The 21,240-nt window shown below is 35.2% G+C and overlaps 1 protein-coding gene across 1 annotated transcript in view; it reads left to right on the top strand.

The window, feature by feature from the left end:
* The window catches only part of hmcn2 (hemicentin 2), a 106,473-nt gene extending 85,868 nt beyond the window's left edge, over window positions 1-20,605 (top strand). The window contains exons 70-81 of the mRNA XM_084727892.1: window positions 13,381-13,502; window positions 13,590-13,830; window positions 13,940-13,999; window positions 14,092-14,211; window positions 14,359-14,493; window positions 15,199-15,318; window positions 16,116-16,241; window positions 16,925-17,053; window positions 17,144-17,434; window positions 18,395-18,514; window positions 18,606-18,732; window positions 19,670-20,605. Coding sequence (XP_084584018.1) covers window positions 13,381-13,502; window positions 13,590-13,830; window positions 13,940-13,999; window positions 14,092-14,211; window positions 14,359-14,493; window positions 15,199-15,318; window positions 16,116-16,241; window positions 16,925-17,053; window positions 17,144-17,434; window positions 18,395-18,514; window positions 18,606-18,732; window positions 19,670-20,048 — 1,970 coding nt within the window. The 3' untranslated portion in view covers window positions 20,049-20,605. The remainder of the gene's footprint in view (window positions 1-13,380; window positions 13,503-13,589; window positions 13,831-13,939; window positions 14,000-14,091; window positions 14,212-14,358; window positions 14,494-15,198; window positions 15,319-16,115; window positions 16,242-16,924; window positions 17,054-17,143; window positions 17,435-18,394; window positions 18,515-18,605; window positions 18,733-19,669) is intronic.
* The last annotated feature ends 635 nt before the right edge of the window (window positions 20,606-21,240 follow it).

Raw genomic sequence — 21,240 nt, 5'->3', positions numbered from 1 at the left:
CATATGTATGTATGTATGTATGTATGTATGTATGTATGTATGGTCACATGTATGTATGTTTGCATGGTCATATGTATGTATGTACGTATGTATATATGCTCATATGTTTGTATGCTCATATGTATGTATGTATGTATGTATGTATGTATGGTCACATGTATGTATGTATGTATGCTCATATGTATGTACGTATGTATGTATGTATGAATGTATGCTCATATGTATAAACGTATGTATGTATGGTCATATGTATGTATGGTCATATGCATGTATGTATGTATGTATTTATGCTCATATGTATGTATGTATGTATGCTCATATGTATGTATGTATGGATGTATGTATGTATGCATGTATGGTCATATGTATGTATGTATGTATGTATGTATGTACGGTCATATGTATGTATGTATGTATGTATGTATGGTCATATGTATGTATGTATGTATGGTCATATGTATGTATGTACGTATGTATATATGCTCATATGTTTGTATGCTCATATGTATGTATGTATGTATGTATGTATGTATGGTCACATGTATGTATGTTTGCATGGTCATATGTATGTATGTATGCATGTATGCTCATATGTATGTATGTATGTATGCTCATATGTATGTATGTATGTATGTATGTATGTATGCATGTATGCTCATATGTATGTATGTATGTATGTATGCATGTATGTATGTACGGTAATATGTATGTATGTATGTATGGTCATATCCCTCTATGGTACACATTTTGATATCAGTGAGGGAAATGTGTTTTTATGTCTCAAAATAGACTAAATAAACATAATCTGAAGAAATTTTATTTTTATTTTTATTTTCATTTATTTTTTATTTAGGCAACATTGTACCATAATGGTGCATAAGTGAAAAAGAACGTTCCTTTTCCAATTTGAACATTGTTTATTTCATAAACACATGCAAAAATATTCAATAACATCAAGAAGTCACAATTCATTTTAAATTTTAAATTAAAAAGAATTATGAAAATTATTTATATATATATGTATGTATGTATGTATGTATGTATGGTCATATATATGTATGTATGTATGGTCATATGTATGTATGTATGTATGTATGGTCACATGTATGTATGTATGCATGGTCATATGTATGTATGTATGTATGCATGTATGCTCATATGTATGTATGTATGTATGTATGTGTATATGTATGTATGGTCATATGAATGTATGCATGGTCATATGTATGTATGGTCATATGTATGCATGTATGATCATAAGTATGTATGTATGTATGTATGTATGTATGGTCATATGTATGTCTGTATGTATATATGGTCACATGTATGTATGTATGTATGGTCATATGTATGTATGTTTGTATGCATGGTCATATGTTTGGCCATATGTATGAATGTATGCTCATATGTATAAACGTATGTATGTATGGTCATATGTATGTATGGTCATATGCATGTATGTATGTATGTATTTATGCTCATATGTATGTATGTATGTATGCTCATATGTATGTATGTATGTATGCATGTATGGTCATATGTATGTATGTATGTATGTATGTATGTACGGTCATATGTATGTATGTATGTATGTATGTATGGTCATATGTATGTATGTATGTATGTATGGTCATATGTATGTATGTACGTATGTATATATGCTCATATGTTTGTATGCTCATATGTATGTATGTATGTATGTATGTATGTATGTATGTATGGTCACATGTATGTATGTTTGCATGGTCATATGTATGTATGTATGCATGTATGCTCATATGTATGTATGTATGTATGCTCATATGTATGTATGTATGTATGTATGTATGTATGTATGCATGTATGCTCATATGTATGTATGTATGTATGTATGCATGTATGTATGTACGGTCATATGTATGTATGTATGTATGTATGGTCATATCCCTCTATGGTACACATTTTGATATCAGTGAGGGAAATGTGTTTTTGTGTCTCAAAATAGACTAAATAAACATAATCTGAAGAAATTTTATTTTTATTTTTATTTTCATTTATTTTTTATTTAGGCAACATTGTACCATAATGGTGCATACGTGAAAAAGAACGTTCCTTTTCCAATTTGAACATTGTTTATTTCATAAACACATGCAAAAATATTCAATAACATCAAGAAGTCACAATTCATTTTAAATTTTAAATTAAAAAGAATTATGAAAATAATTTATATATATGTATGTATGTATGTATGTATGGTCATATATATGTATGTATGTATGGTCATATGTATGTATGTATGTATGTATGGTCATATGTATGTATGTATGTATGGTCACATGTATGTATGCATGGTCATATGTATGTATGCATGGTCATATGTATGTATGTATTCTCATATGTATGTATGTATGTATGTATGGTCACATGTATGTATGTATGCATGGTCATATGTATGTATGTATGCATGCATGTATGACCATATGTATGTATGTATGTATGTATGGTCATAAGTATGTATATATGTATGTATGTATGTATGTATGCATGGTCATATGTATGACCATATGTATGTATGTATGTATGTGTATATGTATGTATGGTCATATGAATGTATGCATGGTCATATGTATGCATGTATGATCATAAGTATGTATGTATGTATGTATGTATGTATGTATGTATGTATGCATGGTCATATGTATATATGGTCATATGTATGTATGTATGTATGTATGGTCATATGTATGTATGTTTGTACGCATGGTCATATGTTTGGCCATATGTATGAATGTATGCTCATATGTATGTATGCTCATTTCAATCAGGAGAGACTAAGAGTAAAAGAGAAATGGTTTATTGGCACATGCATGATATATGAAACATGAACAGTCTTTGGCGGTTAGACCCCAATGAGGTTAAACAACATGTATATATAAATGGGGGTGATGAAGCTGTAGTGAAGAGAACCCCCCCGGGGTCTAGACACTGGTGGTGGTGGTGATGATGAGGTGCAAAGCAGAGACTGGTGAGGTGAAGTGGCTCTGGACTCCTGCTGCCTGGACCTGAAGGCTGGAGGAGAGGGCGTCAGGGAGGATCGAAGTGAACATCTTCTGCTACCTGGGTCCAGTGACTGGAAGATCGAGAGGTGGAGGAGGGTCGCACGATTGACTGAATGACAACTGATGGAGCAAAGACAGAGGCGATTTAAAGATTTGGCAGCAGCAAATTGACTGGCTATCGCGACCGTGGCAAAATCTGAATGGATAGTAAAGACGAAGGTGAACGCCCACAAACAGCTGATTACAGGGAATAGGAGGAGAGAGGCGGAGTAAAGGAAAGTTGTGAATGAAGGCAGCGTAATAGAAGGTCTTCCTGATTGAACTTATGCTGAGCTACATATGTATGTACGTGTGTATGTATGTATGCTCATATGTATGTATGCTCATATGTATGTATGTATGTATGTATGGTTATATGTATGTATGTATGGTTATATGAATGTATGTATGTATGTATGTGTGTGTATGTATGTACGGTCATATGTATGTATGTATGTATGTATGTATGTATGGTCATATCCCTCTATGGTACACATTATGATGCCAGTGAGGGAAATGTGTTTTTATGTCTCAAAATAGACTAAATAAACATAATCTGAAGAAATTTTATTTTTATTTTTATTTTTGGAAGTTTTTGGGGTTCATTGCCTGTAGGCAACATTGTACCATAATGGTGCATAAGTGAAAAAGAACGTTCCTTTTCCAATTTGAACATTGTTTATTTCATAAACATATGCGAAAATATTCAATAACATCAAGAAGTCACAATTCATTTTAAATTTTAAATTAAAAAGACTTTTAAAAAGAATTTATATATATATATGTATGTATGTATGTATGTATGGTCATATGTATGTATGTATGTATGTATGTATGTATGTATGTATGGTCATATGTATGTATGTATGGTCATATGTATGTATGCATGGTCATATGTATGTATGTATGCTCATATGTATGTATGCATGGTCATATGTATGTATGTATTCTCATATGTATGTATGTATGTATGTATGTATGTATGTATGTATGGTCACATGTATGTATGTATGCATGCTCATATGTATGTATGTATGCATGTATGCTCATATGTATGTATGTATGTATGTATGTATGTATGTATGTATGTATGTGTGTATGTATGTATGGTCATTTGAATGTATGCATGGTCATATGTATGTATGGTGATATGTATGTATGTATGTATGTATGTATGAATGGTCATATGTATGCATGTATGGTCATAAGTAAGTATGTATGTATGTATGTATGTATGGTCATATGTATAACCATATGTATGTATGTATGTGTGTATATATGTATGGTCATTTGAATGTATGCATGGTCATATGTATGTATGGTCATATGTATGTATGTATGTATGTATGTGTGTATGTATGGTCATATGTATGCATGTATGTATGCATGTATGGTCATATCCCTCTATGGTACACATTATGATTTCAGTGAGGGAAATGTGTTTTTATGTCTCAAAATAGACTAAATAAACATAATCTGAAGAAATTTTATTTTTATTTTTATTTTTGGAAGTTTTTGGGGTTCATTGCCTGTAGGCAACATTGTACCACAATGGTGCGTAAGTGAAAAAGAACCTTCCTTTTCCAATTTGAACATTGTTTATTTCATAAACATATGCAAAAATATTCAATAACATCAAGAGTCACAATTCATTTTAAATTTTAAATTAAAAAGAATTATGAAAAGAATTTATATATATATGTATGTATGTATGTATGTATGTATGGTCATATGTATGTATGTATGCTCATATGTATGTATGCATGGTCATATGTATGTATGTATGCTCATATGTATGTATGCATGGTCATATGTATGTATGTATTCTCATATCTATGTATGTATGTATGTATGTATGGTCACATGTATGTATGTATGCATGGTCATATGTATGTATGTATGTATGTATGCTCGTATGTATGTATGTATGTATGTATGTATGTATGCATGGTCATATGTATGACCATATGTATGTATGTATGTGTGTATGTATGTATGGTCATTTCAATGTATGCATGTATGTATGTATGTATGTATGTATGTATGCTCATATGTATGCATGTATGGTCATATGTATGTATGTATGTATGGTCATATCCCTCTATGGTACACATTATGATGCCAGTGAGGGAAATGTGTTTTTATGTCTCAAAATTGACTAAATAAACATAATCTGAAGAAATTTTATTTTTATTTTTATTTTTGGAAGTTTTTGGGGTTCGTTGCCTGTAGGCAACATTGTACCATAATGGTGCATAAGTGAAAAAGAACGTTCCTTTTCCAATTTGAACATTGTTTATTTCATAAACATATGCAAAAATATTCAATAACATCAAGAAGTCACAATTCATTTTAAATTTTAAATTAAAAAGAATTATAAAAAGAATTTATATATATATATGTATATATGTATGTATGTATGTATGGTCATATATATGTATGTATGTATGTTTGTATGTATGTATGTATGGTTATATGTATGTATGTATGTATGGTCATATGTATGTATGCATGCTCATATGTATGTATGCATGCTCATATGTATGTATGCATGGTCATATGTATGTATGTATTCTCATATGTATGTATGTATGTATGTATGCTCATATGTATGTATGTATGCATGGTCATATGTATGTATGTATGCTCATATGTATGTATGCATGGTCATATGTATGGATTTATTCTCATATGTATGTATGTATGTATGTATGGTCATATGTATGTATATATGTATGGTCATATGTATGTATGTATATATGCTCATATGTATGTATGCTCATATGTATGTATGTATGTATGTATGTATGTATGTATGTATGTATGCATGTATGGTCATATGTATGTATGTATGTATGTATGTATGCATGGTCATATGTATGACCATATGTATGTATGTATGTATGTGTGTATGTATATATGGTCATATGAATGTATGCATGGTCATATGTATGTATGTATGTACGGTCATATGTATGTATGTATGTATGTATGGTCATATGTATGTATGTATGTATGGTCATATGTATGTATGTATGCATGGTCATATGTATGTATGGTCATATGTATGTATGTATGTATGTATGTATGTATGTATGGTCACATGTATGTATGTATGTATGTATGTATGCATGTATGGTCATATGTATGTATGTATGTGTGTATGTATATATGGTCATATGAATGTATGCATGGTCATATGTATGTATGTATGTATGTATGTATGTATGTATGTATGTATGTATGGTCATATGTATGTATGTATGTATGGTCATATGTATGTATGTATATTTGCTCATATGTATGTATGGTCATATGTATGTATGTATGCATGGTCATATGTATGTATGGTCATATGTATGTATGTATGTATGTATGTATGTATGGTCACATGTATGTATGTATGTATGTATGTATGCATGTATGGTCATATGTATGTATGTATGTGTGTATGTATATATGGTCATATGAATGTATGCATGGTCATATGTATGTATGTATGTATGCATGTATGTATGTATGTATGTATGTATGGTCACATGTATGTATGTATGCATGTATGTATGCATGTATGGTCATATGTATGTATGTATGTATGTATGTATGTATGCATGGTCATATGTATGACCATATGTATGTATGTATGTGTGTATGTATATATGGTCATATGAATGTATGCATGGTCATATGTATGTATGTATGTATGTATGGTCATATGTATGTATGTATGTATGTATGTATGTATGTATGTATGTATGTATGCATGGTCATATGTATGACCATATGTATGTATGTATGTGTGTATGTATATATGGTCATATGAATGTATGCATGGTCATATGTATGTATGTATGTATGGTCATATGTATGTATGTATGTATGTATGTATGTATGTATGTATGTATGGTCATATGTATGTATGTATGTATGTATGGTCATATGTATGTATGTTTGTATGCATGGTCATATGTTTGGCCATATGTATGAATGTATGCTCATATGTATAAACGTATGTATGTATGTATGTATGGTCATATGTTTGTATGCTCATATGTATGTATGTATGTATGTATGCTCATATGTATGTATGTATGTATGTATGCATGTATGGTCATATGTATGTATGTATGTATGTATGTATGTATGTGTATGTATGTATGTACGGTCATATGTATGTATGTATGTATGTATGTATGCATGTATGGTCATATGTATGTATGTATGTATGCATGTATGGTCATATGTATGTATGTATGTATGTATGTATGTGTATGTATGTACGGTCATATGTATGTATGTATGTATGTATGTATGTATGGTCATATCCCTCTATGGTACACATAGAGGGATATGGTCATATGTATGACCATATGTATGTATGACCATATGTATGACCATATGTATGTATGTATGTGTGTATGTATGTACGGTCATAGGAATGAATGCATGGTCATATGTATGTATGGTCATATGTATGTATGTATGTATGGTCATATGTATGTATGTTTGTACGCATGGTCATATGTTTGGCCATATGTATGAATGTATGCTCATATGTATAAACGTATGTATGTATGTATGGTCATATGTATGTATGTATGTATGGTCATATGTATGAATGTATGTATTTATGCTCATATGTATGTGTGTATGTATGCTCATATGTATGTATGGTCGTATGTATGTATGTATGCATGGTCATATGTATGTATGGTCATATGTATGTATGTATGTATGTATGTATGTATGTATGTATGGTCATATATATGTATTTATGTATGTATGTATGGTCATATGTATGCATGTATGGTCATAAGTATGTATGTATGTATGTATGGTCATATGTATGTATGTATGTATGTATGGTCATATGTATGTATGTATGTATGTATGGTCATATGTATGTATGTATGCATGGTCATATGTATGTATGGTCGTATGTATGTATGTATGTATGGTCATATGTATGTATGTATGTATTTATGCTCATATGTATGTATGTATGTATGTATGTATGTATGTATGTATGTATGTGTGTGTATGTATGTACGGTCATATGTATGTATGTATGTATGTATGTATGTATGTATGGTCATATCCCTCTATGGTACACATTATGATTTCAGTGAGGGAAATGTGTTTTTATGTCTCAAAATAGACTAAATAAACATAATCTGAAGAAATTTTATTTTTATTTTTATTTTTGGAAGTTTTGGGGTTCGTTGCCTGTAGGCAACATTGTACCATAATGGTGCGTAAGTGAAAAAGAACCTTCCTTTTCCAATTTGAACATTGTTTATTTCATAAACATATGCAAAAATATTCAATAACATCAAGAAGTCACAATTCATTTTAAATTTTAAATTAAAAAGAATTATTAAAATAATTTATATATATATGTATGTATGTATGTATGTATGCATGGTCATATGTATGTATGTATGTATGTATGTATGTATGTATGTATGTATGTATGGTCATATATATGTATGTATGTATGTATGCATGGTCATATGTATGTATGGTCATATGTATGTATGTATGTATGGTCATAAGTATAAACGTATGTATGTATGTATGGTCATATGTATGTATGGTCATATGTATGTATGTATGTATGTATGTATGTATGGTCATATGTATGTATGTATGTATTTATGCTCATATGTATGTATGTATGTATGTATGTATGTATGTATGTATGTATGTATGTATGTGTGTGTGTGTGTATGTATGTACGGTCATATGTATGTATGTATGTATGTATGTATGTATGTATGTATGGTCATATCCCTCTATGGTACACATTATGATGCCAGTGAGGGAAATGTGTTTTTATGTCTCAAAATAGACTAAATAAACATAATCTGAAGAAATTTTATTTTTATTTTTATTTTTATTTTTCGAAGTTTTGGGGTTCGTTGCCTGTAGGCAACATTGTACCATAATGGTGCGTAAGTGAAAAAGAACGTTCCTTTTCCAATTTGAACATTGTTTATTTCATAAACATATGCAAAAATATTCAATACCATCAAGAAGTCACAATTCATTTTAAATTTTAAATTAAAAAGAATTATGAAAATAATTTATATATATATGTATGTATGTATGTATGTATGGTCATATATATGTATGTATGTATGTATGTATGTATGTATGTATGTATGGTCATATGTATGTATGTATGCTCATATGTATGTATGCATAGTCATATGTATTTATGTATGTATGTATGTATGCTCATATGTATGTATGCATAGTCGTATGTATGTATGCTCATATGTATGTATGCATGGTCATATGTATGTATGTATTCTCATATGTATGTATGTATGTGTGTATGTATGTATGTATGGTCATATGTATGTATGTATATATGCTCATATGTATGTATGCTCATATGTATGTATGTATGTATGGTCATATGTATGTATGTATGCATGCATGGTCATATGTATGTATGTATGCATGTATGCTCATATGTATGTATGTATGGTCATATGTATGCATGGTCATATGTATGACCATATGTATGTATGTATGTGTGTATGTATGTATGGTCATATGTATCCATGTATGGTCATAAGTATGTATGTATGTATGTATGTATGGTCATATGTATGTATGGTCATATGTATGTATGCATGGTCATATGTATGTATGGTCATATGTATGTATGTATGTATGTATGTATGTATGTATGTATGTATGGTCATATCTATGTATGTTTGTATGCATGGTCATATGTTTGGCCATATTTATGAATGTATGTATGTATGTATGCTCATATGTATGTATGTATGTATGTATGTATGTATGTATGGTCATATCCCTCTATGGTACACATTATGGTGCCAGTGAGGGAAATGTGTTTTTATGTCTCAAAATAGACTAAATAAACATAATCTGAAGAAATTTTATTTTTATTTTTATATTATATTATTTATTTCATTAACATATGCAAAAATATTCAATAACATCAAGAAGTCACAATTCATTTTAAATTTTAAATTAAAAAGAATTATTAAAATAATTTATATATATGTATGTATGTATGTATGTATGTATGTATACATGGTCATATGTATGTATGTATGTATGTATGGTCATATGTATGCATGTATGGTCATAAGTATGTATGTATGTATGTATGTATGCATGGTCATATGTATGTATGTATGTATGTATGGTCATATGTATGTATGTATGTATGTATTTATGCTCATATGTATGTATGTATTTATGCTCATATGTATGTATGTATTTATGCTCATATGTATGTATGTATGGTCATATGTATGTATGTATGCATGTATGGTCATATGTATGTATGTATGTACGTATGTATGTATGTATGTGTGTGTATGTATGTACGGTCATATGTATGTATGTATGTATGTATGTATGTATGTATGGTCATATGTATGTATGTATGCTCATATGTATGTATGCATAGTCATATGTATTTATGTATGTATGTATGTATGCTCATATGTATGTATGCATAGTCGTATGTATGTATGCTCATATGTATGTATGCATGGTCATATGTATGTATGTATTCTCATATGTATGTATGTATGCTCATATGTATGTATGCATGGTCATATGTATGTATGTATATATGCTCATATGTATGTATGCTCATATGTATGTATGTATGTATGGTCATATGTATGTATGTATGCATGGTCATATGTATGTATGTATGCATGTATGCTCGTATGTATGTATGTATGTATGTATGCATGGTCATATGTATGACCGTATGTATGTATGTGTGTATGTATGTATGGTCATATGTATGCATGGTCATATGTATGACCATATGTATGTATGTATGTGTGTATGTATGTATGGTCATATGTATGCATGTATGGTCATAAGTATGTATGTATGTATGTATGTATGGTCATATGTATGTATGTATGTATGTATGCATGGTCATATGTATGTATGGTCATATGTATGTATGTATGTATGTATGTATGTATGTATGTATGGTCATATCCCTCTATGGTACACATTATGGTGCCAGTGAGGGAAATGTGTTTTTATGTCTCAAAATAGACTAAATAAACATAATGTGAAGAAATTTTATTTTTATTTTTATATTATATTATTTATTTCATAAACATATGCAAAAATATTCAATAACATCAAGAAGTCACAATTCATTTTAAATTTTAAATTAAAAAGAATTTTAAAAAGAATTAAAAAAGTTCTTTGGCTAAATGTTGCCTGTAGGCAACGTTGTACGATTTTGGAACAACCCATTGAAATAAATGTGTAAAGTATAAAACTTTAAACTACTTAAATCAACAAAGATAACCATTACCATAACCATTCGAAAAACAAAAACAACAAATTCCAGTGTTTGATCATCACTGCTTCATTTCAGTGCATGTTTTGTGTCAGTCCCCTGTGTCTTTCCTGACATGTGTTGCCATCACTTGTGGTGTTGCTGCTCAGTGCTTATGGAACTCCATGAAGCAGTTTTTTTCAGGAGTGAAGCACAGGCAGGTGACACATTTTGTGCACTGTGATTTCACTATACCCTTACATCCAGGGTATCTGCATCTGCCCTTTTTCTCCACCCAAATAGGCCAGTGGTCAGTGTTGTGTTTGCTATAGTGATTCCATAATGGTTCACTGCTGCAGGCAATATTGCAACTTTCCATGATGGCACGTTGTTGCCTCAGGGCAACAGCTGCATTTTAACAAGTATCCACTATTAAATTAGTAAATAAGTTGCATGAAACTATCAAAACTTAAAGTTTACTCACCTATTAGTGTGAAGACATTTTTTTCCAGGTGGAAAAGGGACAAAAAATAACTTTTTGAGAGTCTTTTTTTTGCAGCAAGATAGCAGAGCTGTCTCCTTAGAAAAAGCCCGCCAAGAAGGGTTTCAAAATCGCTTCCTGGAGGTCATGTGACAACTTAAAGCATTGTTAATGGTTCCCTATGGTTTTACCTCTTTTTTAAAGTATCGCATCATTTAAAGGGATGCATTGTGGAGATGTGACAGGGCAAAAATGGGTTTGTTGCCTGAGGGCAACATGGTACCATAGAGGGTTAATGATCTGTTGTATTGTGTCCTGCTTCACCACAAATCCCATTTAAATTGCACACAGATGTAATCAGTGATATCTTTGCATGCGTCCATTGCGAACAGAAGCCATCGCCTCATCCAAATCACTTATGTCATGTGTAACATACTGATTTGGAAGAAGTGGTAGCTTATCAGGAACTACTCCAAGGTTTGGATCAAAAGCTTGCAAAGGGACAAGAAGCGTTTTTTCTGACAAATTTGCAAGTTTAGTTTTATATAAGTCCTGAGTTTTTTCTCCCTCCCTCTACTACATAATGTTTTACTATTTTTTAACCTGCAATGACCTGACAGTTGAGTTACTACACAAAGTTATTGTCATGTTAAGTCAGTAGTGCACCTATGAAAACATAAATTATAAATAAATTATGAGTTATAGCTGCTGATGGATGAAATATGTCTTTGGGCTCAGAGTGTCTGACACTCTGACTGACTCCCTGTGGTGCATCGCCCACGCCTCCCACAACGTCACTGGTTTAGCAGATCAGTTTGTTGAGTCTGTTAGTGACCACTAAGCTCATCCTGCTGTCCCCTCAAACCAGCAGGCCACCGCAGACTCATAAAACATCCTCAGCATTTACCAGCACAGCACCTTCTTTCAGAGGGTTTCACTGCTCTTAGCCAATCCAGTTCATTATCAATTAATCAATTAGTTGATCAAGAAAATCATTTTTCAAGCAAAAATGTCAAAAATTTTTTGGTTCCAGCTCCTTAAATGTGAGGATCTGCAGCCCCACATTCATGCTAACTTCTGGATAAATTAGCCTTAGTGATTTGTTTCTGTGTGTAGTTCAAAGTTGTCATGTTGTGACCACTGACTCTCTCTGATTGTTTTGTAGTTTACTCAACAACCAGCAGAGGGCACTGCTCACTTCCACTGACACTCATGAGTTTACACATGCAGACTATTAGTTCTGAACAGCTTCAGTATGCTTCCTCGTGCTTGTAAATCTTGAGTGGTTTACTGTTTTTTAAAGGTAGAATCGGCAGCTGTTTGTAAATTCATCAGAATGGCACACGCACAGCAAACTAATGAGAAACATGAGGAAATGCAGGCAGATGACAGGGCCCCTGCAGATACTGCAGACCACACACTTCTCGAGGGTCATAAGCGATGATTGGAAGGGATTATGTTCATATGAGTCTATTATTCAGGAAATTGTTGCCCATTATGCCTTTAATTTCTCCAAACAGGGGAGATCCTTCGTTTGACTCATGTTGCCAGAGGTGTGGATTCTGAGGGAGTTTTACTAATCGACATCGTAATTAACGGATTTGTGCCTCCTTCATTATCATCATCTCACCTGAGCCTACAGGTGAGTTCACTGCTGCGTGAGATAATTTCTCGACACACTTAAGCTCCCGTTCCGTTTCTCTGACCTGATTTATTTTGTTTCCTGCAGGAGTTTGATGAGTCATACGTGCAGACGGGCCAAGGGCAGCTGTACTCGTGGTCATCGCAGGCCCACCAGAGAGGAGGAAACCCCATGGTGCTGCGCTGCAATCACACCATTATTTATGAGGGCCAGGAGGAGCGCCAGGGCCCTCTGCTGCAGCTGCTCAAGGTCTCCGGGCTGAACAGCGTCTACAACATGTTCACTCTCTCTCTGGACTTCCACATCACTGCCAGCCTCCTCATACCAGGTCTGTGGAAAAACTTAAAAAGATTTAAAACTTCACTTCATCACTGCATCACATAAAACGCTGGTTCTGAATGTTGCAACAGCTCTGAAGTGAACTCCTCTGTCTGCAGATGGTTATGAAGACACATGCCCTAAAGGTTTCATTCTTGACACAGCCTCCTACTGTGCTGGTATGCTGCTTTCCTTTTTTATGCCTCATTTGTCTTCAAAGATTTTGTCACTGCACCAGTTTTGTTTTTATAATTAAACGTGTCCTCATTAGATGAAGATGAGTGTGCTCTCCAGTCGCCCTGCTCTCATTCCTGTAACAACATCATGGGAGGATTTTCCTGCGCCTGTCCCTCTGGTTTCACCATCTCTGCAGAGACAAACACGTGCCAAGGTGAGACGAGACGCAACACGCCTGTTGACATGAATAATTACCAGATATACAATGATAATGTCCCAGTTAACTGAAGGAAACCTCATCTGTTTAAGCCCTTAATCTTCATCCAATCCTCTGACTTGTGTTTCACTTAATACCGTGCAGATATTGATGAGTGTTCCCAGGGCTCGCACATGTGCCACTACAACCAGCAGTGTGTCAACACAGTGGGCACATATCGCTGCCAGGCCAAGTGTGGACCAGGATTTAAGCCCAGCATCACAGGAACCAGCTGTGAAGGCAAGTCACTGTTTTCTGTCTGCACAACATCTCATACGGATGTAAAACAACTTATCCTGGAGCTGCTGTGCCCTTTTTAATCCTGTTGTTCCTGCAATAATCAATCAAGAAACATCCCATTTCTTATCAAACAATATCTTATACTGAAGAGGTGAACTGAACAGTTCAAAGCTTTGTTCATAATGTCATCAATCAAATTCTAAATCAACATTTTTTGCATTTTCATTCAGTTTAAACCTGGTATTTCTGCAGTTATAATTAATTATATTTATAACTGACTATAATTATAACTGTTTGTAGAATTCGGTTCTGGTAAGAGCTGAATGATACGATTATTTTGACAGATATTGTGATCTGAGTCACGATTTTAGTGAGAAAGGTAATTTCTGCATTTAACTTTCATTGTAAAAAAAAAATGTATACAGCACTATAAATGACATGTATGTTGACAAAACTCGGAGGTAATGTTCATTAGAAAGAAATTTAATACTTTAAATCAATTTATTCAAATTGAGGATTTTGTTTGAGGGTTTATTTTAGGGTGATGACATCATAAAATGATAACAGATGTTCAAAGTTTCATTCAAAAACCTCAAAAGAAGCTTCTAATGTTAAAAAAAAGACATTTGGTACAGCTTTATTGTACAGTAAACTGGATGTCCATAATAGAGTAATAAAGCCAGATGTGTCACTTCTGTGTTCCAGATGTGGATGAGTGCCAAGAGTCTGCTCTTTCGCCATGTCAGCACCAGTGTCTCAACACTCTGGGCTCCTTCCGCTGCATCTGTCACCCTGGATACCAGCTGTCAGGACATCGCTGCATCGGTCAGTCACCTAACGTAGTGGGACTCCAACCAATTTTTAAAGGGATAGTTCAGATTTTTTGAAGTGTAGTTGTATGCAAAACGACACTGTGTAACTTGTAATATATCATTTATTTGCAAATATTCACAAATAAATGATATAATAGGTGCAGGTCGAGATGCCCCAGTTTGGAGAAGCAGCAGGAGTACCAGTGTAGGAAGTTAAACAATCTACTGGTGTGGACAGGGTCAGCAGTAACACGTGTTTTAGAGACTTAAAAATATCAGTTACTTTGTGCTATTGTGTGACTTTAGTGAATTTGAACTAACCAACTGATGAGTGCAGTGGAAGATGAGCAACTCCAGTGATCTGTGAGTTAAAAGTTAAAATATTTTGTCTTAAATAACGTCTGTGAAGACTCTTGTTCATCCAGGTGTCATGGTATTATGCAGGAGCTGCACAGAGGTGGTTCTTGAAGACATGTCAGCTGTAATCTGAGAGGCGTCTTCAGTTCTGACTAACAGGGACTCAGGTGAACCTATCAACCCTCATGATGGCCGGGTGGGTCAACGAGTCATATGACTCAAGGTTTTAATGACGCCACCAAGAGGTTAAACGCCTGAAAACTCCCCTGTTAGTCAGAACTGAAGAAGCCTGAGGTGGAATGTCTTCAAGAACCTCAATCAAAGTCCAGTTGCCTTCACACAGCTCCTAGTCGCTGATATAACAGCCGATTCCCTTCAGAAAAGTCTGTGTGACAGCAAAGTCTAAACTGATAATGAACAACCTCTAACATCTGTATTGAATTGGTTTCACAGACATCAATGAGTGCATGAGAAACGTCTGCCCGGCTAACAAGGAGTGTCGTAACACAGAGGGAGGATACCAGTGTTTCGACAGCTGCCCGGCTGGCATGACCAAGGCAGAGAACGGAGCCTGCGTGGGTGAGCGACTACTGTACTTTATCTTTTTATCCTCTTTCTTTATTTAGAAGGGGCTAAATGAAGCATGCATAAATTACCACTCCATTCAGAGACACAGAATCAACTCATTCAGATTTAGTTCCAGCCTTCAGGACAGCACCTGTGTCTGCTCTCATTATTCAGAGGCGGCTGACAGGCCTGTTGGTGATGATATCTGACCTCGTCACTGCATTTTACGTTCTAACGTAACACCAGTTCAGATTTCACAGGATTGTTTTGGGGCACAAAACTGCAAGAGGTCACTGCGTGCCCTTCATAAAGAAAGATAAAGCTTTCTGAAAAGTCAATTAACTGGTTCTCAGAGAAAGCCTATAACTGAAGATCCTCTTTATAACAGGATGTAACTAAGTTTATTGCCGTGTGGTCTTCATTTGAAGAAACTCTATAGTCCGAATAGCATCACTGGCATGAGACTACATCACAATCATCATGTCATTTATGTGTCAATTTATAATTCTGAATGTCTGTTATTCTCCTGATTAACTTTATGAAAATTGTTCTTAAAAAACAAAGGTATCACTTTAGATTTTTTAAAAAACACAAATTTCCTAACGTTGATCAGAAGAATTACAGGAAAGGCAAATTTAATTCTGTGTTTTGTGCAAGATTGACTGATGTTTTGTTATTAACTGTGTTTTTTTCAGATATCGACGAGTGCCAGGATGGAAGTCACATGTGTCGCTACACTCAGATCTGTCAGAACACGGTCGGAGGTTACGGCTGCGTTTGTCCCAGAGGTTACAGAACCCAGGGAGTCGGCCTCCCGTGTCTGGGTACGACATCTGCTGCGTCTGTTTTTATAATACAACTCACCAGTGATGCTCTCACATAAGAATTTATTAGAGTTTTGTTCTACCTTGCAGATGTTGACGAGTGTCTGCAGACTCCGAACCCGTGTGCGTACCAGTGCCGAAACGTTCCCGGTAGCTTCAGGTGTCTGTGCCCCCCTGGTACTGTGCTGCTGGGAGATGGGCGTTCCTGTGCGGGGCTGGAGAGAGGGCAGACCTTCACCAATGGCACCAGAGTCAGGGCAAGACTCCGCCCACAGCTGGTGTCGTCTCTGGGCCGGCCAATCCTGTCCCGGTCTCCCGCATCTCGAATTACCAGACAGAGCTGTCCTGCGGGGTACAGCAACAGAGACGGCATGTGTGTTGGTGAGTGTACATCCAAACCACTGATATATCTAAAGATGGACGACATGACAGTTCCACAAAAATGAAGCTAAAACATTTTGATCGCCCCCTGGTGGCTGGCTGCAGTAGGTCATAAACCCACCACCTCCATGTTAGCGGATCGGACAAACTAAAACAAAGTACATGTCAAATAAATGTTTCCCAATCATCTTAGGCAGTTCTCATCATGCTGATATTAATCAACTGAAAGAACATTATTTACCAACTACTCTTATAATCAAATAATTGTTTAGTTTTTCAAGCAAAAATGTCATTTGTTGTTTCCAGCTTCTTACAAAGATTTGCTTTTGTTTTTCTTTGTCATATGATGAAGTAAATGAAGAGTCTTTTGACTGTTGCTTGGACAACAGAAGTAATCTGAAGAGGTCACTTTGGACTCTGGAAAATTGTGATGAGGCTGTTAAATAATTTACTGACGTTTTATAGACTAAACAATTAATTAAGAAAATAATCCTTAGTTTCAGCCCTGGTGGAGACACAACAACTTCGAGATCAAAACTTATTCACAAAACATTAAAAAACAGCAGTAAAAAACTAAAGCTGTAATGAACGTTGTTGATTAATCTGCAGGTTCTTTTCATTACTTTTTTTATAAATGTCAAAAAATTGTGAAAAGTGCTCATCACAATTTCCCAGAGCCCGATGTGACGTCTAAAACCAACAGACTCTTCATTTACTGTCATAAATGACAAAGAAAAACAAAATCCTCACATTTAAGAAACAAGAACCAGCAAATGTTTGACATTTTTGACAAATGATTAATCAATTATCAAACTAGTTGGAAACTTTTTGGATTTAACTGACAAGCTGTCGCAGCTCTATTGGAAAACACACCTTTTTAAAACATGCATTTTAAAAAAGTCCACACCATACTGTCTTGTCTCTTGTCTCACCCTTGCCTCTTCATGCGTCTCTGTCCAGACATAGACGAGTGTCTGCTCAGGAAGCCGTGTCAACACGAGTGCAGAAACACCATCGGCAGTTTCCAGTGTCTCTGTCCTCCAGGTTACCAGCTCTTACCCAACGGCAGGAGCTGTAAAGGTAAAAGTTTCATTCAACTGTAATTGTGTAACTGTCTGCCTCCCTTTAAGTCATTACAGCTAAGCTCTCCTCTCCTCTTCTGTCCCTCTAGACATCGATGAGTGTGTAGAACAGGGAATCCAATGTGGACACAATCAGATGTGTTTTAATACCCGAGGAGGATACCAGTGCCTGGACACACCCTGTCCTGCATCCTATCAGAGTGGACGAAGCCCTGGGTAATTTGCATGGCCTAAGAATATTATGCAGTGGTTAAAGGGATAGTCTGGGTTTTCTGAAGTGGGGTTGTACTTATCCATAGTTGGTGTATAACCTACAGTAGATGGCGGTCGACACGCCCCCAGTTTGAAGAGGCAGCAGGAGTTCTGGTGCACTTTTAACTTTGCTGTCAGACAGCCCTTTTCAACAGGAAAATGCTGTTATATAAACCAAATATCAGTCTCTCCAAAGCAACCAGACTCCTTAGATAGAAACAGCCTTTTACCTTCCACAACACGGAGATGCTGCTCTACTGCTGCCTCGACCTGTTGTGTTGCATTTGCGCTCAGATGTAAGTCGCTTTGCATAAAAACATCTGCTAAATGAAATTGTAAATTTTGACTTCAGTGTTTTAAAGCAGAGTTTCTGCAGGTACTTATAAAGTTTTGCTGTGAAATGGGGAAAAATTTTTATTTATCATAACATGTACTTCTTTGTCAGCATGGACATGAAAATAGATCTTTAATTAAAATCACAATGGTTGTAAAAAGTCTTAAGTTTAACCTGTTGGATTCACCAAAGATTCTCTGTAACACAAACTGATCAAGGCAGCAGCAGTAGATTATCACCTCCTGAGTTCTGACAGGTAAAGAGTCTGGTAGCTTGAGAGAGAGCAATATTCAGCTCATATAACGTGTAAATAGAGTTTTCCATTGGAAAGGGATGTCTGACAGCATGCACCCTGTCCACAGCAGTACATTGCATAGTGTCCAGCTCCAGTACTCCTGCTGCTATCTACTGTACTGACTATGGATAAGTACCACATACAACCACATTTAAAAAAAAAAAAGGATAGTTCCTCTTAAATACAACAATTAGGCTGTAGATACTGAAAACATGCATGCTGTTGTTTTCATGTGTCAGTGACATGTTCCTCTCTCCTACTGACCTTTAAAGGACCTGCTACAGGCCGTGCGCTCTGGACTGCGCCACAGGAGGCTCTCCTCTGCTCCTGCAGTACAAGCTCCTCACTCTCCCCTCTGGAATTCCAGCCAAACACAACGTGGTACGGCTGTCGGCTTTCTCAGAGTCAGGCGTCCTGCAGGAGCGTACGTCTTTCACCATACTTGAGCAGGAATCGGAGACGGGTGTGATGGGCCGGGTGTTTGGCATCAGAGACGAGGCGGGGAGGGGGATCATCTTCACCCTGCGGCCTCTGGACAGACCGGGATTAGTGCGCCTCAAGGTGCAGGCCACCACCATCTCACTGCAGGGCCGTGTCACCTACCAGAGCATCTTCATCATCTACATCTCCATCTCCACGTACCCCTACTGAGCCTGTGTGCTGCTTTACAGAGGACTCTGCCTCCCACTGGCTGCTGGATGCATCTCCACCCACGAGGCGGTTCTCCAAAACCCTGTGCCTTGGACACATTAGACCATGTAAAGACACTTTAATATAAAAAGATAAGGTGGACATGGTTAGTAAATGGATCTCATGAAGATGTGTAACCCCAGCTGTGACTGAAATGTCAGAGTTGAAAAAGTCCTGCAAGGGGCTGTGTCCACCAAAATGTTTTTTTCCTGAGGATTTTTAAAAATTATCTGAAATGGGAATGCCGTGTTTTTACACTACAAACACCAGCAGCGTGACGAGGCGCTGAGCGTCTTTTCTACGCGTTTGGTGTTTTTTTTTTTTTTGTCTGGTTGCTGAGAGTAAAACCCTGCGCTTGTCACAGTCACTTTTTACCCAGCTGTCCAACTTCAGATCTTAAACCAAACAGTCGTCTTCACACCAACCTCATGAACCCACACAGAGCTCCGTCGTCTCTCTCCACCTTCCCTTTCATCCAGAGCAAGTACTCATGTTCATTTTTTTTACATTCAGTAAAAAAAATCTGCAAAATTGTTACTTCCAACACATAAATTAACCATAACGTCATTGCAATCAAAGCGTCTCTGAAACACATCTGGTGTTTTCAGATGGGAAAAAATACTTTGTTGGACACAGCCCCCAAAAGAAAAGAACTTTCGTGTAAATGTTTTGTTGAATTAATTATAGAATCTACAGAAGACAAGTGAGCTGACAGACATGCTGGATAAACAAAACATTTTGTTAATTTCTTCACCACATGCCTTATGAGTGCATCAAACTAATCGCTATCTGAAAATACAGAATGTAAAAAAAAATATTCAGTGCCTGTTAGGAACTACCAGATTGATTGTTATCATTTTTTTTATGTTATGTTATCTAATTGTAGGACAGATTTATATTCATGTTTGCAGTCTGCACTTGGAAATACAAGTTGTTCAACAGTTATGAAGTTGTATAATGTTTTCCCCAATTATTTTAATTTATTTAAGTCATTTGAACACATCACTGGTTCAAACAACCTCCTGTCAAAGAAGGTTTGAGTTAATAAGGATCTACTAGAATTGTAATGGCACATTTTAACAGTGGCTTGTAGCCATGTAGCTAGCAACAGTGTTTCATCTATCGTATGTGTGTTTTTGTACTCTTTTATAAC

Source organism: Lutjanus erythropterus, chromosome 10 (genome assembly GCF_056507025.1).
Source record: "Lutjanus erythropterus isolate fLutEry1 chromosome 10, fLutEry1.hap2, whole genome shotgun sequence".
Taxonomy (NCBI): Eukaryota; Metazoa; Chordata; class Actinopteri; order Lutjaniformes; family Lutjanidae; genus Lutjanus; species Lutjanus erythropterus.
The sequence above is the reverse complement of the archived record's forward strand: the minus strand, read 5'-3'. Positions and strand labels throughout refer to the sequence as shown.